Source organism: Scyliorhinus torazame, chromosome 12 (genome assembly GCF_047496885.1).
Source record: "Scyliorhinus torazame isolate Kashiwa2021f chromosome 12, sScyTor2.1, whole genome shotgun sequence".
Lineage (NCBI taxonomy): Eukaryota > Metazoa > Chordata > Chondrichthyes > Carcharhiniformes > Scyliorhinidae > Scyliorhinus > Scyliorhinus torazame.
In genome coordinates, this window is record NC_092718.1 from 93,319,233 (window position 1) to 93,344,909 (window position 25,677).

General features: G+C 49.3%; 1 protein-coding gene across 1 annotated transcript in view; it reads left to right on the forward strand.

Moving 5' to 3' along the window:
• The window catches only part of LOC140386564 (uncharacterized), a 67,501-nt gene that overhangs the window by 19,269 nt on the left and 22,555 nt on the right, over window positions 1-25,677 (forward strand). The window contains exons 5-6 of the mRNA XM_072468986.1: window positions 22,939-23,055; window positions 24,813-24,950. Of these exons, the coding sequence (XP_072325087.1) occupies window positions 22,939-23,055; window positions 24,813-24,950 (255 nt within the window). The remainder of the gene's footprint in view (window positions 1-22,938; window positions 23,056-24,812; window positions 24,951-25,677) is intronic.

A 25,677-nucleotide genomic window follows, 5' to 3' on the forward strand; every position in this document is an offset into this window, starting at 1 on the left:
TCAACCATCATGTCCACTTTAACTCTGCCTTACATCAATCCCAAACTAATCCTGCTGGAACATTCTCGTTCCATAGCCCTGTATCAATCCCAAACTAATTCCACTGCCCCACTCTCTCCCCACAACTGTGTATCAATCCCAAACTAATCTCACTTCCGGACTCTCTACCCACAACCCTGTATCAATCCCAAACTAATCTCACTGATCCACTCTCTCCCCATGGCCCTGTATCAATCCCAAAATAATCCCACTGCCCCACTCTCTCCCCACAGCCTAACCCTGTATCAATCCCAAAATAATCCCACTCCCCCACTCTCTCCCCATTGCCCTGAATGAATCCCAAACTAATCCCACTGCCCCACGTTCTCCCCATGTCCCTATATCAATCCCAAGCTAATCCCACTCCCTGCTCTCTCCCCATAGCCATGTAACAAACCCAAACTAATCCCACTGCCCCACTTTCTCCCCATAGCCCTCTGATGAAAAATGAAAATCGCTTATTGTCACGAGTAGGCTTCAATGAAGTTACTGTGAAAAGCCCCTAGTCACCACATTCCGGCGCCTGTTCGGGGAGGCCGGTACGGTAATCGAACCGTGCTGCTGGCCTGCTTTGGTCTGCTTTAAAAGCCAGCGATTTAGCCCAGTGTGCTAAACCAGCCCTAGCCTATCGATCCCAAACTAATCACACTGCCCCACTCTTACAATTGAAGGGAAATATAGTAAATGCTGGACTGCAGGAAGTCACCTTTTAATTACAGTGTTCAGATATTCTCTCTCTCTAAATCTGCTCCTCGCCACTGAACATTGTTTTCAATCTTTAAATTAATATCTATTACATGACTATACTCTGTCTCCCTCTGCTGGTGTCTCTCTGTATCACTACACATTCACTGTTTATACCCCTCCAGCACATCTTTGCCAGTGATATCGGAGATTTCAGTTTATGACGATTGGAAGACTTTAGGAGATTTGATATTAAATGTCGTGGGTAATTTAAGGGTTTAAAGTCTGTGGTCAGTGTGGTTTGACTGGGGGAAGATCATTGAATCATAGAATTCAACTCCAGAAGTCCCTGGAGAGTTAATGATTTGAAGCTTCCCTTGGAAGCTTCTTGAAGAGATGAGGTCAGTGATGGGAGGAGCTAAGAGAAGCACAGAGCCATTTTTGTTAGAAGCTGTGGAGGGAGGCAGTTTGGAAAAAAACTGTTTAAAAGACAGGGGGCTGGATTCTCCGATTTGCTCGGCCGAAATTGAGATCGGCGACAGGGCGGAGAATCCCCGATGATGACAGAATCGGGGGCGGAGCCGCTTTCACGATGCTCCGCCCCCTGAAAAGCAGAGCACTCTAGGAGTCAGCCGCACGCCGTATCCACGGCCTCAAGCCGTGCCTGAGCCCTGCCCCACGATGCTCCGTCCCTGACCGGCCGAGTTCCCAATGGCGTGGGACACGGGTCGTCTCACCCATCGGGAAATCAGCGTGGCGGCTGCGGACTCAGTCCAGCAGCCACAGTCGGGGGAGGACTGATCCGTGGACAGGGGGGGCACTGCTCGCGGCTGGGGACATTGTGGGGGGTGGTGCAGTCCGGGGCACGCGAGGCGGCCGAAGGTGTGGGGGAGGGGACTATTTTTGAGGTCCGGGGCGACGGGCTGCACCCGCCATCAAGCACGGCACGTCCGTCGCTGTGCGCATACCTGGCCATGGAGCCGGCAATGCTCCAGGCCTTATCGGCAGCTAGAGCTGGGAGCTCTACGCTGCCTGGATGCTAGCCCCCCCTCCCCCGAGCAGGGAATCGCTGGCCGTTTTGCGGCAGTTTTTTAAACACCACCGTTTTTACACCGGCGTGGGGACCTAGTCTCGCAAACGGAGAATCCAGCCCAGGGTTTTGGGAGAAAGGCTTATGGAAGTGAGGTCTGAGCTCTGATCTGGTAACCCTTGTTTTTCTTGAGACCACAAGTAAAGGCAGAGAGGCAGTGAGTTCAGGGAAGCTCTGAGTTCCCATCTGCCTGGCTCCGAGTCCACAAGACTTTTCCAAGTAAGATAGGTTACACAGTGATAATATTTTAGAGGCAGAGCAGCCTTGTCTGGAGACAAGGGAAAGACTGAAACAAATCAAGTGAAGCAACCATTGAGCCAGAAAATGCTTTGTGGTGCAAGTATCTCTTTGGGGCTTAGGCGCTTGCTTGAGCTGGATTGAGAGCTGTATGTTCATTTTGTTGTTGTTTGAAGGGAAATTAAATGGTAGAAAGTACGGCTGCACTGTTCTTTTCAGCTTTGAAGTTTAAAAATGTAATATTGTTATTCAAAATAAAGTTTTGTTTTAAACATAACCAAGCCCTATTTCTTCATGCAATCACTCCTGGGCTGAATCATTCTTCCCACAAAGCCTTAAAATCCAAAATAAAATATTGGGGGTTTTGGTCGAGTACCCAAGCTACTGTTGGGGTCTGGTCAGGGGTCACAATAAGTTTCAGAGAGTAACTCTGAGTGAAGTGTTCCTTCACTTGGCAAATTTAATGGGACTGTTCAAAGGTTTATTTGGATATTGTTCAATTTGATTAGAGATAAAGGGGCTGGAGGTATTAGACTGGGAGGGGGTGACACAATTCCCCCAGATATGGGGCGGGATTCTCCATCCCCCGCCGGGTCGGGGGGGAGGCGTAAATCCTGCCCCGCCAGCCGCTGAATTCTCCGGCGGCAGAGATTTGGCGGGGGCGGGAATCGCGCTGCGCCGGTCGGCGGGCCCCCCCCCCCCCCCCCGGCGATTCTCCGGCCTACGATGGGCCGAAGTCTCGCTGCTGTCATGCCAGTCCCGCTGGCGGGAATTAAACCACCTCTCTTACCGGCGGGAATGGCGGTGCGGGCGGGTTCCAGGGTCCTGGGGGGGGGGGGGGGGGGCGATCTGGCCCCGGGGGGGGGGGGGGGGGGGGGTGCCCCCACGGTGGTCTGGCCTGCGATCGGGGCCCACCGATCCGCAGGTGGGCCTATGCCGTGGGGGCACTCTTTTCCCTCCGCCTCGGCCATAGCATCCGCGATGGCCGACACGGAAGGGACCCACCCCTGCGCATGCGCAGGGAAGACGTCAGCAGCCAATGACGCTCCTGCGGAAGCATGGACTTCTGCCGGCCGTTGAAGACCCTTCGGCCCCGGCTGGCGTGGCTCCAAAGGCCTTTCACGCCGGCCGGCGGCGCGCCAACCACTCCGGCGCGGGCCTCGTCCCTCAAGGTTAGGGCTTGGCCCCTAAAGGTGCTGAGAAATCCGCACCTTTGGGGCGGCCCGACGCCAGAGTGGTTCCCGCCACTCCTTCCCGCCGGGATCCCCCGTCCTGCGGGGTAGGGGAGAATCCCGGTCATGATCTGAGGCATGTCACAGTTTGGGGGTACAACAGGCAGGTATTAGAATGGTTGCAGAGGGGGTAACTTGCGTTTTCACAATACCTCCCCTAGGGCCCATTATTATCACCTCTCTGAGTTTTTAATAATGTTCCGGAACACTCCAGCTGAGGGTTCCACCTGTGGAGAGAATCAGGGAACCAGCCACGAGGTAAAGAGGATGTAATTTTAATGCAGACTAACAATGCTGTTTGAACATGGCTGGGACACCTCCTTTGGAACCAATTTGTCCCTGAATATGAGAGGGGGTGGGGGGGGGGCGGCAAAGGAGTAAAGTGAGGACTATCAAGTTCAGGGAATGTCTTTGATGTTATATTACACTACTCTCACCCCGCAGGGTCACCTTCCCTACCTGCTCCCAGGTTGTGGATTATATCCTGTGATGTTCCTCCCAATCAGTGGGGAGGTAGCCAATCACCTGGGGAGTCCATACTCCAAGGAGGGGAACCGTTCACAATATATGGACGCCCCACCCCACAAGTTTGTGGAAACGTCCATTGTTTCAGGTAGTGGTTCCAGGTAGTGACCTCTAGGGAAGCGGACAGTGGTCCAATGGCGGTTAGGTCGGTCTGGGAGGCGTGTAGCACACGGGCGACCGTCGTGTTCGTGAAGAGCGTCGAGGTGGGTGTAGCTCGTCCGCCAATTCTATAGTTGCTAATGGCACTGGCATGCTGTTGTCAGGTGGGCCAGTGTCCATTTTGGAGCCATTGTCATTGTCGTTGGACGGCCCTGCGGGTGCATCCGACACCTCAGCTTCTCAATGTCTAATGATGGCGACGGCGAGTGGTGCTCTGGCCCAGGTGATTCCTCGGGGGGCCTCTGAGGCTGCAAAGGGGATTTTGCCCATATCCTGATCCTGGTGCATCCTGTCTTAGCTCTAGAATGTGGTCAAGGTGATGGTTCGTTTCACGCCCTTGCGCCTGGACTGCGTTGGAGACCAGGCCCGTCGCTCGGTGGACCACACCAGGAATCCACACAGCTCAAAAGTACATAGTGGCAAGAGGTTATGTGAGTCCGCCTCAGAGTGATCGTGCCGTTGGCAGATCCATGTGCCGATGTCGAGGAATACAAGTCTAAGGTGAGTTCTGAGCCATCGTCTCTTGAACAATTCACCGGTGCAACACCGGTGGTGGCATGCTGCGCCGTACGGTAGCTGAAGAGAAAGTGAGCCAGCCGTGTCGCCCAATGTACGGTGGTCATCTTCTTCAAGACCCGCTTAAAGGTCTTGACTGCCCATTTGGCCAATCTGTTGTAATCCTCACATGCCGGACTGAGTAGTGCAAAGTCTTCGCTGGTGAATGCTGTCCCATTATTGGTCACCAGGACTTTGGTATTCCATGTATGCTAAAATGTGTCGCAGCCTGTCGACGCTCACCCGTTTAGTCACGGTTGGTACCCAATGGGCCTCGAGCCATTTGGAATGGGCATCTACCAGGATAAGGAGCGTGACTGGCTGCAACAGGCCGCCAAAGTCCATGTGGAGGTGGGACCGTGGTTTACCAGCGATTAACATAGGTGCATCATGGCCACCGGTGGGGCATTCTGGTGATCCTGGCAATGACCACAATTATGGGTCGTTCTCTCAATCTCTGTGTCCATCCCGGGCCACCAAGGATAGCTGCCAGTCAGCATCTTCGTTTTGGCCACCCCTGGGTGTCCATTGTGGAGGTCCTTCAACAAGGACGTGTGACCCTGTTCGGTGACGAACGCTCACGTCCCCCAAGAAAGGACGCCTCGGAGTACTGGAGAATAGCCAATTTTGTTCCTTTAAGGATAATCCAGGGAACTACAGGCCGGTGAGCCTTACATCAGTTGCAGGCAAATTACTGGACAGAATTCTTCGAGACAGGATCTACGCCTATTTGGAAGCAAGTGGACATATTAGCGAGAGGCAGCATGGTTTTGTGAAGGGGAGGCCGTGTCTCATTAACTTGATAGAGTTTTTCGAGGAGGTCACAAATATGGTTGATGAAGGTAGGGCAGTGGATGTTGTCTGTACGGACCTCAGTAAGGCCTTTGACAAGGTCCCTTATGGCAGACTGGTACAAAAGATGAAGTCACACAGGATCAGAGGTGAGCTGGCAAGATGGATACAGAACTGGCTAGGTCATAGAAGGCAGAGAGTAGCAATGGAAGGGTGTTTTTCTGATTTGAGGGCTGTGACTTGCTGGGACCTTTGCTGTTCGTAGTATATATAAATGATTTGGAGGAAAATGTAACTGGTCTGATTAGTAAGTTTGCGGATGACACAAAGGTTGGTGAAATTGGGGGTAGCGATGAGGACTGTCAGAGGATACAGCAGGATTTAGATCGTTTGGAGACTTGGGCGGAGAGATGGCAGATGGAGTTTAATCCGGACAAATGTGTGGTAATGCATTTTGAAAGGTCTAATACAGGTAGGGAATATACAGTGAATGGTAGAACCCTCAAAAGTATTGACAGTCAGAGAGATCTAGGTGTACAGGTCCACAGGTCATTGAAAGGGGCAACACAGGTGGAGAAGGTAGTCAAGAAGGCATATGGCATGCTTGCCTTCATTGGCCAGGGCATTGAGTATAACAATTGCCAAGACATGTTGCAGCTGTATAGAACCTTAGTTAGACCACACTTGGAGGATAGTGTTCAATTCTGGTCGCCACGACCAGAAGGATGTGGAGGCTTTAGATCAGTGTTCTTCAAACTTATTTTCCGGGGACTCATTTTTACCAACCGGCCAACCTTCGGGACCCAACCCGGCCGACCTTCGCAACGAACGCCTGCCGACCTGCGCGACCCACCATTTTCTCTGATCCTGTTTGCTGCTGACAAAAATGTAGGAAATGGTTTTGGGTCCCTTTGGTCCTCGTACACGCTCCTCCAATGAAACCTGTTGGATGAAGGTAAAGCCTTCTGGTGTGGGAAAGTATGGAGTCTCCATCTGCCCAAAGTTCTGCATTTCTTTCCCGTAAAATATTATCAAATAACAAACCCCGAACTTGTAAAAAAATAAATAAAATGAATAAAATAAATGAAAAAAATTAAAATTAAATGAATAAAATCCCCCGAAATTGTAAAACAAAAAGCTGCGACCGTTTAAAAAAAAAAGTGGCTACACAGCGCATCCGTGCCTGATCATCGGCACGCATGCGCATAGTTTTGCGCATGCGCGTCGATGATGTGGCATGCATGAGCAGTGTGGCCGCATTTTTTTTACATGTTCACGTACATTTTGAAGTCCGCTTGCAGCCAGCGTTATTAACAGCCGGCTGCTGCGGCTGTTGCGCACAGATTTGCGCGATCGGGAGCGCCGCGACGGACAGCTCTGCGACCCTCCCTACACCCGTCCGCAACCCAGCCGCGGGTCACGCCCACAAGTTTGACAATGCCAGCTTTAGAGAGGGTGCAGAAGAGAGTTACCAGAATGTTGCCTGGTATGGAGGGCATTAGCTATGAGGAGCGGTTGAATAAGCTCGGTTTGTTCTCACTGGAACGACGGAGGTTGAGGGGCGACCTGCTAGAGGTCTACACAATTATGAGGGGCATAGTCAGAGTGGATAGTCAGAGGCTTTTCCCCAGGGTAGAGGGGTCAATTACTAGGGGGCATAGGTTTAAGATGTGAGGAGCAAGGTTTAGAGTAGATGTACGAGGCAAGTTTTTTACACAGAGGGTAGTGGGTGCCTGGCACTTGCTGTCGGAGGAGGTGATGGAAGCAGGAACGATAATGGCGTTTAAGGGGCATCTTGACAAATACATGAATAGGATGGGAATAGAGGGATATGGACCCTGGAAGTGTAGAAGATTTTAGTTTAGACGGGCAGCATGGTCGGCGAAGGCTTGGAGGGACGAAGGGCCTGCTCCTGTGTTGTACTTTTCTTTGTTCTTTGCTCTTTATTCTAAGTTCCCTCAGTACTGACCCTCTGACAGTGCAGCACTCCCTCAGTACTCACCCTCTGACAGTGCAGCACTCCCTCAGTACCGACGCTCTGACAGTGCAGCGCTCCCTAAGTACTCATCCTCTGACAGTGCAGCACTCCCTCAGTACGGACCCTCTGACAGTGCAGCATTCCCTCAGCACTGACCCTCTGACAGTGCAGCACTCCCTCAGTACTCATCCTCTGACAGTGCAGCACTCCCTCAGTACTCATCCTCTGACAGTGCAGCACTCCCTCAGTACTGACACTCTGACAGTGCAGCACTCCCTCAGTACTCATCCTCTGACAGTGCAGCACTCCGTCAGAACCCACCTTCTGACAGTGCAGCACGCCCTCTGTGCTGACTCTCTGAAAGTGCAGCAATCCCTCAGTACTGACCCTCTGACAGTACAGCGCTCCCTCAGTACTGACCCTCTGAAAGTGCAGCACTCCCTCAGCACTGACGTTCTGACATTGCAGCACTCCCTCAGTACTGACCCTCTGACAGTGCAGCACTCCCTCAGTACTGACCCTCTGACAGTGCAGCATTCGCTCAGAACCCACCTTCTGACAGTGCAGCACTCCCTCAGTACTCACCCTCTGACAGTGCAGCATTCGCTCAGAACCCACCTTCTGACAGTGCAGCAATCCCTCTGTGCTGACCCGCTGACCGTGCAAATCACACTCAGAACTGACCCTCTGACAGTATACACTCTCTCAGTGCTGAACCTTTGACATTGCAGCGCTCCCTCAGTACTGACCCTCTGACAGGGCAGCACTCCCTGAGTACTGACCTTCTGACAGTGCAGCACTCCCTCAGTGCTGAACCTTTGACACTGCAGCACTCCCTCAGTACTGACCCTCTGAAAGTGCAGCACTCCCTCAGTACGGACCCTCTGCCAGTATCACACTCGCTCATTACTGAACCTCTGACTGTGCAGTACTCCCTCAGTACTGACAATTTGACAGTGCCGCACTCCCTCAGTACTGACCCTCTGACAGTGCAGCACTCCCTCAGTACTGTCCCTCTGACAGTGCCGCACTCCCTCAGTACTGACCCCTCTGACAGTGCAGCACTCCCTCAGTACTGACCCTCTGACAGTGCAGCACTCCATCAGCACTGACCTTCTGACAGTGCAGTACTCCCTCAGTACTGACCCTCTGACAGTGCAGCACTCCCTCAGTACTGACCCTCTGACAGTGCAGCACTCCCTCAGTACTGACCCTCTGACAGTGCAGCACTCCCTCAGTACTGACCCTCTGACAGTGCAGCACTCCATCAGCATTGACCTTCTGACATTGCAGCATTCGCTCAAAACCCACCTTCTGACAGTGCAGCAATCCCTCTGTGCTGACGCGCTGACCGTGCAAATCACACTCAGAACTGACCCTCTGACAGGAAACAGTCCCTCAGTGCTGAACCTTTGAAAGTGCAGCACTCCCTCAGTACTGACCCTCTGACAGTGCAGCACTCCCTCAGTACTGACCCTTTGACAGTGCAGCACTCCCTCAGTACTGACCCTTTGTCAGTGCAGCGATCCCTCAGTACTGACCCTCTGACATTACAGCGCTCCCTCAGTACTGACCCTCTGAAAGAGCTGCACTCCCTCAGCACTGACCTTCTGACAGTGCAGCACTCCCTCAGTACTGAACCTCTGACAGTGCAGCACTCCATCAGCACTGACCTTCTGACATTGCAGCATTCGCTCAGAACCCACCTTCTGACAGTGCAGCACTCCCTCAGTACTGACCCTTTGACAGTGCAGCACTCCCAAAGCACGGACCCTCTGACAGTGCAGCACTCCCTCAGTCCTAACCTTCTGACAGTGCAGCACTCCCTCTGTGCTGACCCTCTAACCGTGCCAAATATACTCAGAACTGACCCTCTGACAGTACACACTGCCTCAGTGCTGAACCTTTGAATGTGCAGCGCTCCCTGAGTACTGACCCTTTGACAGTGCAGCACTCACGCAATTCTGACCCTCTGACAGGGCAGCACTCCCTGAGTACTGACCTTCTGACAGTGCAGCACTCCCTCAGCACTGACCTTCTGACAGTGCAGCACTCCCTCAGTACTGACCCTCTGAAAGTGCAGCACTCCCTCAGTACGGACCCTCTGCCAGTATCACACTCGCCGGTGCCACGTGATAGCGAGGCTAGGAATAGGGAGAGAGTGCAGTTGAACACATGGCTGTAGGAATGGTGTAGGAGGGAGGGCTTCAGGTATTTGGATAATTGGAGCGCATTCTGGGGAAGGTGGGACCTGTACAAGCAGGACGGGTTGCATCTGAACCAGAGGGGCACCAATATCCTGGGAGAGAGGTTTTCTAGTACTCTTCGGGAGGGTTTAAACTAATTTGGCAGGGGAATGGGAACCGGATTTGTAGTCCAGCAACTAAGGTAGCCGATATTCAGGACGCCAAAGCGTGTAATGAGGCAGTGGGGAAGGGAACACTGACAAAGGAGAGTACTTGCAGGCACGGAGATGGGTTGAAGTGTGTAGTGGGTGAACTTAAGGCATGGATCGGTACTTGGGACTACGGTGTGGTGGCCATCACGGAAACTTGGATAGCAGAGGGGCAGAAATGGTTGTTGGAGGTCCCTGGTTATAGGTGTTTCAATAAGATTAGGGAGGGTGGTAAAAGAGGTGGGGGGGTGGCATTATTAATTAGAGATAGTATAACAGCTGCAGAAAGGCAGTTCGAGGAGTATCACCCTATTGAGGTAGTATGGGTTGAAGTCAGAAATAGGAAAGGAGCAGTCACCTTGTTAGGAGTTTTCTATAGGCCCCCCAATAGTAGCAGAGATGTGGAGGAACAGATTGGGAAACAGATTTTGGAAAGGTGCAGAAGTCATAGGGTAGTAGTCATGGGCGACTTTAACTTCACAAATATTGAGTGGAAACTCTTCAGATCAAATAGTTTGGATGGGGTGGTGTTTGTGCAGTGTGTCCAGGAAGCTTTTCTAACACAGTATGTAGATTGTCCGACCAGAGGAGGGGCAATATTGGATTTAGTACTGGGTAATGAGCCAGGGCAAGTGATAGATTTGTTAGTGGGGGAGCATTTTGGAGATAGTGACCACAATTCTGTGACTTTCACTTTAGTAATGGAGAGGGATAGGTACGTGCAACAGGGCAAGGTTTACAATTGGGGGAAGGGTAAATACGATGTTGTCACACAAGAATTGAAGTGCATAAGTTGGGAACATAGGCTGGCAGGGAAGGACACAAGTGAAATGTGGAACTTGTTCAAGGAACAGGTGCTACGTGTCCTTGATATGTATGTCCCTGTCAGGCAGGGAAGAGATGGTCGAGTGAGGGAACCATGGTTGACAAGAGAGGTTGAATGTCTTGTTAAGAGGAAAAAGGTGACTTATGTAAGGCTGAGGAAACAAGGTTCAGACAGGGCATTGGAGGGATACAAGATAGCCAGGAGGGAACTGAAGAAAGGGATTAGGAGAGCTAAGAGAGGGCATGAACAATCTTTGGCGGGTAGGATCATGGAAAACCCCAAGGCCTTTTACACATATGTGAGAAAAATGAGAATGAGAATGAGAAAAATGTCGAGGCAGAGCTCGGCAGGCAGTCTACTGGCCTGGCATCTGCCAGGACATTGCCAACACGGTCCTCAACTGCACAACATGCCAGAAGTTTCAACCAGCTCAGCCCAAGGAAACACTGCAACAGCACGAGGTCGTGACTTCTCCGTGGTCCAAGGTGGGGATAGACCTCTTTCATGCAAATGGGTGTGATTACGTGCTCTTGGTCGACTACTTCTCCAGCTACCCGGAAGTGGTGAAACTGTCGGACCTCACATCCAAGTCAGTCATTAAAGCCTGCAAAGAGACGTTTGCCAGGCACGGGATACCACTCACAGTAATGAGTGACAACGGCCCATGTTTCTACAGCCAAGAGTGGTCCGACTTTGCACGATCCTACCACTTCAGTCACATCACATCCTGTCCCCATTACCCGCAATCAAACGAGAAGGCCGAAAAAGTGGTCCATATTGTCAGGCGGTTGCTGGGCAAGGCTGCAGACTCTGCCATGGACTTCAACCTGGTGCTGTTGGCATACAGGGCAACCCCTCTGTCAACTGTTTGTCTCCGGCGCAGCTGCTCATGAACCGCAAACTCAGGACGACTGTTCCAGCCATCCATGTTCCAGACCTTGACTGCCTCACGGTGCTGCAGAAAGTGCAGCGATCCAGGGACCAGCAGACGATCACGTATGATGCTCATGCCAAGGATCTACCTGCGCTGGCTCCAGACGATGTTGTTCGCGTCCAGTTGCCTGAGGGAGGTTGGTCAGCCCCAGCTATTGTCGTCAGGCAGGCTGCCCCCAGGTCCTTCATTGTCCAAATGGCTAATGGCTCCATTCTATGGTGCAACAGGAGGGCGCTACGAAATGTTCCCTGCCCACCGCCTGGCCGCACTTCTCTGCATGTCACCATGGCGCCTCCAGACATCTCGCAACACGAGGCCACCAATCTGGCAGCAATCCCACCTCTCATTGAGGCCACCGACATGGCAGCAATCCAGCCTGTCCAAGTGCCGGCGTCACCCCCCCCCCACCTCTGAGGCGATCGACAAGAGTTTGTCGCCCGCCACAAAGACTGAATCTATAGACTTAAATCTTGTAGATTTTGTTCAGTTTGCTCTGCATCTGCACGATAGATACCTTCCCATGTACATATGTTCATTCACTCACCACTTGTATATAATCGTGCATGTATATATATCGCCACGTTCCAAAATTTACTTCAAAATGGGGAGTTGTCATATTATCCACTCATGTATATAATGAGATGCAGACAGGTAGTGATTGACACACTTGATAACCAATGAACACACACGACACATAACAACCAATCACCAGACAGGACACCGGCACTATAAAGCACACAGGGCATCAAGACTCTCTCTCTACAGGACACAGCTACTGAGATAGTAAGAGTGCACAAGCCAGTGAGCACTATCACCATGAGGTAGAGAGTTAGTCTGATCAAGCCAGTAGGAGGTTATCAGTTAGACTGATAGAGTGTCAACTCACAGCAGACTATGTACAGCAATCAGGAAGTTCAATAAAACAGTGTTGGACCATCTCCTGTGTCAGAAGCCTGTTTCTAGTTTCACTGCATCCAGTTGCAGTCAACATTGAACCAGCTTACTTAACACATCAGTAAAGACCGGGGAGAAGCACAGGATGGTCATTGACTACAGTCAGACCATCAATCGGTACACGCAGCTTGATGCGTACCCCCTCCCACGCATATCTGACATGGTCAATCAGATTGCGCAGTATCGAGTCTTTTCCACAGTGGACATGAAGTCCACCTACCACCAGCTCCCCATCCGCCCGGAGGACCGCCAATACACTGCATTCGAAGCAGATGGCTGCTTGTATCACTTCCTTAGGGTTCCCTTCGGTGTCACTAATGGGGTCTCAGTCTTCCAGCGAGAGATGGATCAAATGGTTGACCGGTATAGATTGCGGGCCACCTTCCTGTACCTAGATAACATCACCATCTGTGGCCACGATCAGCAGGACCACGACGCAAACCTCCAAAAATTTCTCCAGACCGCCAAACTCCTTAATCTCACGGACAATGAGGTGAAATGTGTGTTCAGCACCAACCGCTTAGCCATCCTTGGCTATGTCGTAGAAAATGGAGTTCTAGGGCCCGACCCCGACCGCATGCGCCCCCTCATGGAACTCCCTCTCCCTCACTGCCCCAAGGCCCTGAAACGATGCCTGGGGTTTTTCTCCTCCTTTGCCCAGTGGGGCCCTAATTATGCAGACAAGGCCCGCCCACTCATTCAGTCCACAATTTTCCCCCTGACAGCTGAGGCCCACCAGGCCTTCAACCGCATCAAGGCAGACATCGCCAAGGCCACGATTTAGGTCGCCTTTAAGGTCGAGAGCGATGCATCAGACGTAGCTCTGGCCACCACCCTCAACCAGGAGGGCAGGCCCGTGGCCTTCTTCTCCAGCACCCTCCATGCCTCCGAAATTCGGCACTCCTCTGTCGAAAAGGAGGCCCAACCATTGTGGAAGCTGTGAGACATTAGAGGCATTACCTGGCCGGCAGGAGATTCACTCTTCTCACTGACCAACGGTCGGTTGCCTTCATGTTCAATAACACACAGCGGGGCAAGATCAAAAATGACAAGATCTTGAGGTGGAGGATTGAGCTCTCCACCTATAATTACGAGATTTTGTATTGCCCGGGAAAGCTCAATGAGCCCCCTGACGCCCTATTCCATGGAACATGTGCCAGCGCACGAGTGGACCGACTCCGGGCTCTCCACTATGACCTCTGCCACCCGGGGGTCACCCGGTTCTTCCATTTCGCAAGGCCCGCAATCTGCCCTACTCCATTGAAGAGGTCAGGACCGTTACCAGAGACTGCCAGGTCTGCGCATAGTGCAAGCCGCACTTCTAGCGGCCAGATCGAGCGCACCTGGTGAAGGCCTCCCGCCCTTTTGAATGCTTCAGCGTGGGCTTCAAAGGGCCCCTCCCCTCCACCGACCACAACACATACTTCCTAACGTGATTGACAAGTACTCCCGGTTCCCTTTTGCCATCCCATGCCCGGATATGTCTTCTGCCACGGTCATTAAAGCCCTCCAAAGCATCTTCACTCTGTTTGGTTTACCTGCCTATATCCACAGTGATCGGGGATCCTCTTTTATGAGCGACGAGCTGCGTAAGTTCCTGCTCAGCAAAGGCATTGCCTCGAGCAGGACGACCAGCTACAATCCCCGAGGAAACGGACAGGCGGAGAGGGAGAACGGGACGGTCTGGAAGGCCATCCTGCTGGCCCTACGGTCTAAAAATCTCCTGGTCTCCCACTGGCAGGAGGTCCTCCCCGACACGCTCCACTCCATCCGATCGCTCCTCTGCACGCGACTAACGAGACCCCTCATGGACGCGTTTTTGCCTTCCCCAGGAAGTCCACCTCCGGGGTCTCGCTCCCAACATGGCTGACAGGTCCTGGACCTGTCCTCCTTCGCAAGCATGTGCGGACCTATAAGTCGGACCCCTTGGTCGAAAGAGTCCACGCAAACCCGCAGTACGCCTACGTGGCACACCCCGACGGGTGCCAGGACACAAATCTCCCTCCGGCGGCACCCGTTGGATCCCTACCTCCGGCCACCGACCTGACACACCCCCCACCCCGGTTGCCTCTCCCACCCCTGCGCCACTCCCCCTCCCCCCAGCGAACCTCACCGCAGTCCCCACCCCAGCGGGATCCGTCCTCCCACTGGTTCCACTCAGGGGTGACGAAGACGAGGACAACACGCTCCCGGAGTCACAGGTGACCAAGTCGGCGCCCACATCACCACCAGGACTGAGGCGATCGCAGAGGAGGGTCAAGTGTGATATGGTACGAATTAAGTAATGGCATGATGGGAAAACTGGTCAATGGGAAGACTGGTCAAAAGGTTTGAGACAATACCAGCTAGACTGAAACTACTCATTCCAGCTCACCAGGCCCAGGTAAAGAATGCTGCCCTCACCATTTTCAGAGCTGTATGGCCGTAGGCCAACTCTGCATAACTTGAAGTCTGAAAAGATCAGCGAAGGTCGAGCCATTCCAAAACACACGACCTCGGCAACTCCTGATAAAACTAACTCGTCATAACCCAGGGCCGGAGGAATTTAAAACAAAGATAGTTCAGGAAGAAACACGTCTATTCTAACCTTTCAATGTTCCCTCCGAGGACTAAATAATGGTATGAGTGATATGACCAAACATGGTCTGGTCTTTGCTTCCGTTTGTATTTCCGATTAAACTCCTGACCAAACTGTTGTCACATAATCTTGATAAAGTTAATGTATAAATATTACCTAAATTGTCCGCAAAGCGCGGAACCTGTGACAGACTGAGCAGTTTTGTTGACTTCTCTCTGACTTCAAGTTTCAGCCATTACTGCAAGCAGTTGTTTTCGAAAATAAAGCTTGTTATTCTGTCTTAACGAGTGTGTTGAATTTTTCTCTCACAGAAGCGAAAGTATTGACTTTCACAAAGGCCCCCGACAGACTGAACTTGTAATGTTATCCACCACCCCCGCCAGACTCTTTTTTTTACAGGGGGTGAATGTGGTAGTCACCACTAATTATTATTACATGTATTATGGTAAGGCCCGTATAGTAGAGGTGCATGGGTAAATCCCTGCTTGCTGGCTCCGCCCAGTAGGCAGCATATACATGTGTGCGCTCGCAGGTGCTGCAGCCTTTCTGGTTCCAGCTACAGGAGGCACAACATCTTTGCTCAATACACCTCGATTATGAACACACACTTCCCAGAGAACACGCAGAATCACCCTCCCAAGTGAACATACATTCACACTCTCCCACGCAGTGAACGCACACTCAGAATCCCAGTCAGTGAACACACACACACATTCACATTCCCCCAGTCAGTGAACACGCACTCACACTATCCCAATCAGTGAACACACAGTCACACTCACTCCCAGTCAGTAAACACACACACACATTTCCCATCATGTGAACACAGAGGAGTCTACTGGGAGGAGGGTGTTAGGATCAGAGATTCCTGCCTCCAGTTGAACCATCATCTTTCAGCCTTACACAGAGCAGAGTCGACCTTTTGATAAAAAAAACCCTGTAAGATTCAGTGCAAAACTTACCCAATGGGTTAATGTGCACTGAGAGAGCAGCTTGAGTACCAGAGCTGGTAGATTTACGGGAACTGCGGTGTGTCATCACTTTGTTAGCAATTTGAGGGCGGTCTATCATTGCTCGGAAGCGCCTGAAGCACGCAGTAAACATTGCCCTGATCGAGCAACAAGTATGTGGAAAAGATACTTGAACATCTTCTACTCAGGCTTTGTCCTCTGTTCAGTGCTACATGAAGGTATGTTTGTCCTTTTTATATTCCATATTGAATGTCAGTTTATCTGGATAAATGTCCTACAACATTTGCCTGACATTGCAGCAAAATAGAGAATTATTTTCCGGGGACCCACGCAGTATGAACCGCTCAGAGCAGGGCCACACGGTACCCGCATTTGATTGCGTTGCTCTTTGTGGTCTCTTGTTGTGCAGAAGTTGGTAGCTGCCGTTTCGGAAAGTACAACAGTTTAGCAGGCCTCAAAGTTACTTCCCGGTCTGTCTCGAAGCGCTTCTGGAAGTCCTGGGGCAGCGAGACGCATTTTAGAAATCCACAACTTTGAAAATGTGACAGCACGGATGGGGGCGGGGGAACAGACTGGCCCATCTACCCGGTGCGGTGTCTGTGCTTCACAGGGCCTTCCTACCAGCCCCCCCCCCCCTGTCGATACTCCTTTCTTGACCACCTGTCCTGTGACCTTCGAGGACTTGTGGACATGAACGCCAAGATCTAGCACCTCCTCCCCGCCCCCTCTAAATGTCTTCCCGTTTATTGAGCATTTCCTTCCTTGGTTTGCCCTCCCCAAATGCATTATCCTGGATTCTCCGATTTGAAGACTAACTGCTGACGCCGGGGTGGGTACCGTGGCCTTTTACGCCTGCAAAAGCTGCACCGATCCGCCGTCAGGTGGGGGGCTAGCAGGCACGCAGCTTAGAGCCCCCAGCTTTAGCTGCGGAGACAGCCGGAGAATTGCCGGGTCCGTTGCCGCGCACGGTGTCGGCTTGCAGCGGCCGCGCCGTGCAACATGGCACTGGCCATGTGCGGACCAGGCCTGCCAAAAACTGCCCCCCTTTGACCAGGCTCGCCATCCCGGACCACTCCCCACCAGAGGAACAGTGGAGAACCTCCAAGCGATTTTTCACAGTGCTCAGCAAAGGTTTATACCAACAAAAAGGAAGGACGGTAGAAAGAGGGAAAATCGACCATGGATATCTAAGGAAATAAGGGAGAGTATCAAATTTAAGGAAAAAGTATACAAAGTGGCAAAGATTAGTGGGAGACTAGAGGACTGGGAAATCATTAGGGGGCAACAGAAAGCTACTAAAAAAGCTATAAAGTAGAGTAAGATAGATTATGAGAGTAAACTTGCTCAGAACATAATAACAGATAGTAAAAGTTTCTACAAATATATAAAACAAAAAAGAGTGGCTAAGGTAAATATTGGTCCTTTAGAGGATGAGAAGGGAGATTTAATAATGGGAGCTGAGGAACTGAACAGGTTTTTTGTGTCGGTCTTCACAGTGGAAGACACAGATAACATGCCAGTGACTGATAGAAATGAGACTATGACAGGTGAGGACCTTGAGATGATTGTTATCACTAAGGAGGTAGTGATGGGCAAGCTAATGGGGCTAAAGGTAGACAGGTCTCCTGGCCCTGATGGAATGCATCCCAGAGTGCTAAAAGAGATGGCTAGGGAAATTGCAAATGCACTAGTGATAATTTACCAAAATTCACTAGACTCTGGGGTAGTCCCGGCGGATTGGAGATTAGCAAACGTGACACCACTGTTTAAAAAAGGAGGTAGGCAGAAAGCGGGTAATTATAGGCCAGTGAGCTTAACTTTGGTAGTTGGGAAGATGCTGGAATCTATCATCAAGGAAGAAATAGTGAGGCACCTGGATGGAAAGTGCCCCATTGGCCAGACGCAGCATGGGTTCATAAAGGGCAGGTCGTGCCTAACTAATTTAGTGGAATTTTTTTAGGACATTACCAATGCGGTAGATAACGGGGAGCCAATGGATGTGGTATATCTGGATTTCCAGAAAGCCTTTGACAAGGTGTCACACAAAAGGTTGCTGCATAAGATAAAGATGCATGGCATTAAGGGTAAAGTAGTAGCCTGTATAGAGGATTGGTTAATTAATAGAAAGCAAAGAGTGGGGATTAATGGGTGTTTCTCTGGTTGGCAATCAGTAACTAGTGGTGTCTCTCTGGGATCAGTGTTGGGCCCACAATTGTTCAGTTTACATAGATGATTTGGAGTTGGGAACCAAGGGCAATGTGTCCAAGTTTGCAGACGACACTAAGATGAGTGGCAAAGCAAAAAGTGCAAAGTATACTGGAAGTCTGCAGAGGAATTTGGATAGGCTAAGTGAATGGGCTAGGGTCTGGCAGATGGAATACAATGTTGACAAATGTGAGGTTATCCATTTTGGCAGGGATAACAGCAAAAGGGATTATTATTTAAATGATAAAATATTAAAACATGCTGCTGTGCAGAGAGACCTGGGTGTGCTAGTGCATGAGTCGCAAAAAGTTGGTTTACAGGTGCAACAGGTGATTAAGAAGGCAAATGGAATTTTGTCCTTCATTGCTAGAGGAATGGAGTTTAAGACTAGGGAGGTTATGCTGCAATTCTATAAGGTTTTAGTGAGGCCACACCTGGAGTATTGTGTTCAGTTTTGGTCTCCTTACCTGAGAAAGGAGGTACTGGCGCTGGAGGGTGTGCAGAGGAGATTCACTAGGTTAATCCCAGAGCCGAAGGGGTTGGATTACAAGGAGAGGTTGAGTAGACTGGGACTGTACTCATTGAAATTTAGAGGGATGAGGGGGATCTTATAGAAATATATAAAATTATGAAGGGAATAAATAGGATAGATGTGGGCAGGTTGTTTCCACTGGCGGGTGAAAGCAGAACTAGGGGGCATAGCCTCAAAATAAGGGGAAGTAGATTTAGGACTAAGTTTAGGAGGAACTTCTTCACCCAAAGGGCTGTGAATCTATGGAATTCATTGCCCAGTGAAGCAGTTGAGGCTCCTTCATTAAATGTTTTTAAGATAAAGATAGATCGTTTTTTGAAGAATAAAGGGATTAAGGGTTATGGTGTTCGGGCTGGAAAGTGGAGCTGAGTCCACAAAAGATCAGCCATGATCTCATTGAATGGTGGATCAGGCTCGAGGGGCCAGATGGCCTACTCCTGCTCCTAGTTCTTATCTTCTTATGTTCAGTGCCCCCAGGCCCCACCAAAGTCCCCCCTGCCCGATGAATGACTCCCACCCGACTGTGGTGGTGCTGGACTCAGTCCGCAGCTGCCACGCCGGATTCCCGAATAAAAATTGGATAAGTGTTCCATGTCCTCGGGAACTCGGCCCATCAGGGGCCGAGCATCGGGCGTGGGCCTCTGATAACGTCCTGAGGCCGCCCCGACGGCGTACTCGAGGGGGTGGAGCATCGCAAAAGCAGCGCCGCCCCCGATTTCAGCGCAAACGAGTATTCTCGGGCCAATCGCCGAACGTGATTTCAGCGTCGTAGACCGAAGAATCCCACCCATTGCCTTTCACTTTTCCCAGTTGAATTCGATTTGCTACTTTTCTGCCCACTCAGCCAAACTATTGGTGTCATTCTGGAGTCAATAGCTATCCTCTTCACTATCAACCACACCACCAATTCTGGTGTCTTCTGCAAATTTTCCGATAATGCCACCCTGGTTTAAGCCTAAATCATTGACATCTACAACTAACAGCAAGGACCCAAGATTGAACCCTGTGGAACACCAGCTGCAAATTCTTTTTTCAATCCCAAAACCATCCAACAACCATTACCCGTTGTTTCCTGTCGCTTCGTCAATTTTGGTGCCAACCTGCCACCAACCTGTAGCCCATGAGATCTCACTTTTCCTACCAGTCTGCCATGTGGGACCCTGCCAGGTGCCTGACTGAAATCCATGTCGATGACTTCCACCACATTATTCTCATCAATCCTCCTGGTTACTTCCTCAAAATTTTTTGTTAAGTTAGTAAGACAGTTAAGTTAGTAAGGGCGGCATAGTGGTGAGCACAGCTGCCTCACACCGCCAGGGACCGGGGTTCAATTCCGGCCTTGGGTGACTGTGTAAAGTTTGCCCGGTGTCTGCGTGGGTTTCCTCCGGATGCTCCGATTTCCTCCCACAGTCCAGAGATGTGCAGGTTAGGTGGATTGGCCATGATAAATTGCCCCTTCGTGCCCAAAGGTTACGTGGGATTATGGGGATAGGGCGGGGGCTTGGACCGAGGGAGGTTGCTCTTTTGGAGCGTTAGCACAGGCTCAATGTGTCAGAATGGCTTCCAATAATTTTCCCACTGTCGAAGTCAGACCGACCGGCCCATAGTTTACTGGCCTATCCCTTGCACCCTTTTTAAATTTTAAACATTTGCTGACCTTCAATCCTCTGGGACACCCAGGTCTCTTTGTACTGCAGCATCCGTTGTCTCCCTCCATTTAAGAAATATGCTGCATTTCTGTTTCGTTCTCCGTCATGCGTGTTTATCTCTTTACTTCGCTCGTTGTTCACCATAAGCACCTTTGGTGTGCCCTGATATTTTTGCTCCATTATATGAATGCAAGTTTTTATCGTGGCCACCATACTGAGTTTGCTGTATTAGCCAGTGAGGAGGGGTAGGCACAACAGCTGAGGAGAGTGCCCATCACTGAATGTGCTCTCTCCAGCAGCGAACCTACAACTTGGTGTCAATGCCACGACTCCTCCAGCACTAATATCTTCCACCTCTGCTCTTGGGCTGTGTGGGCTACCTGAGATTTTCCAGTCGATCATGTTCCTCTGTTGGACAGACTTGGAGTATTACTGGGTCCTTGAGTGACATTGTAGGTAGGGAGGAGGCTACAAAAGCAGACAATTTATCCTGCACTTTTCTGAAGCTCTGGTCAGGCCACAAATAGTCTCACGTTCCCAGACCAGATCCCAACAGTTGCTAGGCTACAGGACAGAACCCACAATATTTAAATTAAGTTGTAAGACTGTGAGGAAAGGACACTTCACTCCAGGAGTTATCCCAGGCACAAATTGGGATGTGGTATATAAAAACAAACTTGGGGTAGCAAGGTGGTGCATTGCTTAACACTGCTGCATCACGGCACTGAGGACCTGGGTTCGATCCTGGCCCCGGGTCACTGTCCATGTGGAGTTTGCACATTCTCCCCGTGTCTGCGTGGGTCTCACCACCATAGCCCAAAAAGATATGCAGGGTAGGGGGATTGGCCACTCTAAATGAACCATTAATTAGCAAAAGGAATTGGCTACTCTTAAATCCTTTTAAAAATATGCCAAAACAAACTTCATTGCCAACACAATATTGCTAACTTTAACATTATAAAGCCAAATAGCTTTCAATTACCAGTTAAACAATGCTAAACAATGACAATGGAACACTCCTAACTGCTATCTGTTATCTCTGCTCAAGCAAAACCCATCTCGGGTCAAAATCCATATTTAAATACAATTAGTCAACTCAGGACGACTTGCTGTAAAGTGATGTCTTGGATAAACCACTTTGAGAGATAGATCCTCCAGGAATTAGCTTACAGATTCTTGCCTGTCTCAAACTACTGTTTAAACTGCCAGCCTTTCCAGAAACTGCCATTCTATTCACAGGGATCATTTTACCAAAATTACTTTGAGAAAAGTTGCTGGTCTGTCCCCAGTCAAATCTTTAACTAACTGTTTCCCCAGGAATCGCTCGTCTGCTCACAGGCAGATCTTTAACTGAACAGTACTGAGAGCACAGATTCTTGTCCAAATCCGAATCTAAAACTGAATTTTTAAAACTGCAACCACTGGTTCCTCCCATTAACTACATCATCTTACTAAAACTAAACACTATGGGCTGGATTCTCCGCTATCGGGATTCTCCATTGTGCCGGCAGCCCGGGGATTTCCCGGCGGCATGGGGCTGCCCACAATGGGAAACCCCATTGGCCGGCTGGTGAGATGGAGAATCCCGGGGGGAGCACCGCACCAGAAATCTGATACGGCGGGATGGAAAATCCCACCCTATGTCTCTAATTCTGTACTCCCCAGGGGGGAGTATATAAACAAAATTCCACTAATCCAACTTCAGCAAACAATATCCTTGGCTGTAATGTATTATGATCTTACTTTTATGATCCTTTAATTGTACCTCTGTTTCCAAAATGGGTCTGCTGCCTTTCAAACCAGGATTGTTAAACACATGACTGCAGCAGTCATGCACACACTAACCCAGGCTTTTAACCCTTACTGCACCAAATACATATAATACAATATCTGAAACTCTTACATCCACCATACTAGAGACTTGAATCCAGTTCTGGTCACCACAGGTCATGTGATGAGGAGATGTGATGGTACGGTGCAGGTTCACCAGAAGGGTTCCAGGTGTGAGAGATTTTAGCAACACGGGTTGATTGGAGAAACCAGGGTTGTTCTCCTTGGAGTGAAGGAGATTGAGGCGAGATCTGATGGAGGTGGACAAGATGACGACAGGTTTAGAAAAGGTCAGACAAATAAATGCTGCTCCCATGAGCTGAAAGTATAGGAATATGGGGGTACAGATTTAGGGTTTTGGGCAAGAGATGCGGGGGAGGAGGGAGGGTGGATGGCAGGAAAAATGTTTTGCCAAAGTGACTTAGAACTCTGTCCATGAGAAGGGAAACAAAAAAAAAATCAGAAACTCAAATTGAAGACGGATGGAAACTTGAAGGGAGTAAACTTGTAGGGGTGCAAGGATAGAGTGCAGGACTGACATGGTTGTTCTGCAGAGAGCTGGCAGGGCCTGGGTCGGTTGAATGGCCTTCTCCTGTTTGCTATATGGTGGCTGGTCCCAGAGTGGCTTTGAGGGGAGAATCAGCCCAAGGGGGTCTTTAAAGGTTCTCTCTATGTGGCCAAGCTGATTGGGCTGAGGGGCTACACTGAACTATTGTCTTTAGCTGTGAATTGTTAATGCCACTCATTCTGGTCCATTTTTTCTCCCCCCTCAGTGCAACCTTTAAACTGTAACCAATGTTCAGGGATGTCTGGTACCTGCATATTCGAATCATCGACATGTAAGTTAGGAACCACCGTCTGCAGGACCACTTCGAGCACACAAATTGATGGTAAGATTTTCTCTTTCATTTTGTTAGCCATTTGTTTTATCCCTCTCTCTCATTCCTTCCTTATCTCTCCCTCTTTCTCTGTCTCGCTTCATTCAGTCTCTCCCTCTCTTTCTCTCTCTCTGCTCTCTTTCCCTTCTCTCCCTCTCTCTCATTCTTTCCCTCTTCCTCATATGGCCGTGCTCTCCATATCTTCCTTTCCCTCTTGCCCTTTCTCTGACCCTTTTTCTCTCTCTTTCTCTCTTCCCTTTGCTCTTGCTCACTCTTGCTTTCTTTCTCTCCTTTCCATTTTCTCTCTGTTACAAAGAGATTTATAAGATTATTAAGTTTTGGGGCTGTGTCTTTAAAACAGGGTGAAATGAAGGGAGTCATGTGATCTGTTCTGAAATCTGCCCATCAGCAATCCTGGCTGCATTGATTGCTTCAGGTTAAAAGTGGTCCAGTTTGTTTTACTGCGAAGAAGGGGTGAGGTGCTTACACTTGTAGACATTGACAGCAACCTGTGCGCACACAGTGGATAGTCTGTGCATCTCCAATGTCCTTAAAATTTTTTTGAGAATGTTGGTTTCAACTGTTTTGTCCATTTAGTGGACAAGATGAAAGAGAGCTGGGCTCTTAAGAATAGGTACTTCACATTTCTGCCTGGATATAAGGCTCATGGAACTCACATTTACAGGGAAATGGGCTTGAGGAGCACAACGTTCTGCTCTGTAGTATTTCGGGCCAGGGTTTAGAGAACCCCAAAGTGTATCATGGAGTTCACCTGACCCACAACTTTAAATAGATTTTGGTTATGGGGAGCACAAGGGCCCACTTTACAGGTGTGGTGCAACAGAGAACTAAAGTATGTTTAAACAAAAACATTGTTTATTCTATGAATTCAGTTAACATTTTAATAAACACACAGTAAACATCTTAGCAACTATCAACTCAAATACTCCCCCTCCAAAACATACAGTACTCTATAAGTAACCCTTAATCTTTCCTTACAACATCCATAAGACAAAAGACCCTTTTTATAGAAAGACAGCAGGTTTAAATTCTCTACTGAGAGCAGTTATCACTGTTAAATTAGCAAGTGATCTGAAGGCATTCTTTTCATACAGAGAGAGATCAGAATTACACATTGTTTCTCTGGATGCAGCACCCAATCTGCAAAACTAAACTAAATACACCCTGTAGCTGCTAGCTCAAAGCGAAAGTAAAGCAGACAGACAGCCCAGCTCCACCCACACTCTGACATCACTGCAGCTATTTGATAAACCCCATTTCTGAAAGGTACATCCACTACAGGTATTTGATAAACACCCATTTCTTAAAGGTATGCTCACATGACAGGAGTTTAAAGTATAGGTTTCTTGAAAAAATAGTGCTTTGTCAGTAGTGTCTATTTGTTACATTCAATGTCTTCAAATGGGAAACCTTGTTATTGTCTCCCCTTAGCTATGAACTGAAAGTTTTAATTTATTCTTAAAATTATCAGTCCTTAGGTGATCATGACATCTGTCTTTTTTGCTTTTTTTATTTGTCTCTCCTTTGCACTCTTTCTCTCATTTTCCCACTTTGATGCCCTCTGTTCTGAACATCTTCTTTCTTTCTCTCGGTTTTCTCTTCGTTACACTATTTCCCGCTCTCTGTCTATTGTTCCACCAGCCTCCTTCTCTCTTTCTTTCCTTCAGTGGTGAACAGAATGTGTGAAATTTCCTTCAGTGGTGAACAGAATGTGTGAAATTGTATCTAAAACCTTTGCTTGTTTTCAGGGGGAATAACCAAAAAGCAGATTAGTAATTCCTGTGGTCCGTGCTCTGATCCTGTATCCTTTAACTGTGGGAGTGTGGTCGTCTCCCAGAGCAGCAATTGTTGTGACACTGATCTCTGTAATACACAGGTAGATACAGGTAAGGTTCCATTGCATCACAATTCAATTCATATTCTGATAGATTAATCTGATAATGAGATTGCCTACTGAGTTATACTGCAATTGAACAAAACCAACACTTCCAAGTTCCCTCCACACTGTCCCCAACACTCCCAGGACAGGTACAGCACAGGGTTATATACCGATTAAACTCTTTTTTAAAAAAATCCCTGTGTTGAGGGAATCTGGGCTCATGGACAGTGAAATGATTCAACCTTTCCTGATACATTATTAATGATTAAGGTTATGACAGGACATGGAGCTATGTTTGCTATCCAAGATGCTGGCAAGGAAGGATAGAAGCGCACAGAGGAACAACACCCAAAGATAGCCTCCCCCTTTGAAACAAAGTAAAGAACATGTTTCGGAATTGAAATTCATGTTATTTTACGACTACTGCTTTTCGGTAAAAAGTACACTTTTCTTTATTCATTCATGATCTTTGCCAATTGTAGATTTTTCTTTTGAAATACAATAGTTAAACTTTAAGTCAACTCCTTAAATTCCGAATGCAAATTTCTATTCATACTGCTCGCTCTTCCCACCTTAGCCCTGCACATCTACAATTCTTTCCATTGAAAACAGTCGACTGGTTGAGAAATGCTGAGCTAATGTTTGTATGTGATCTATGGGCCCATTATGAGAGTGGGTGATATTTTTCAACATTAACAAGGAATATTTTGTTATTCTGTAAAGAATAATTTAAG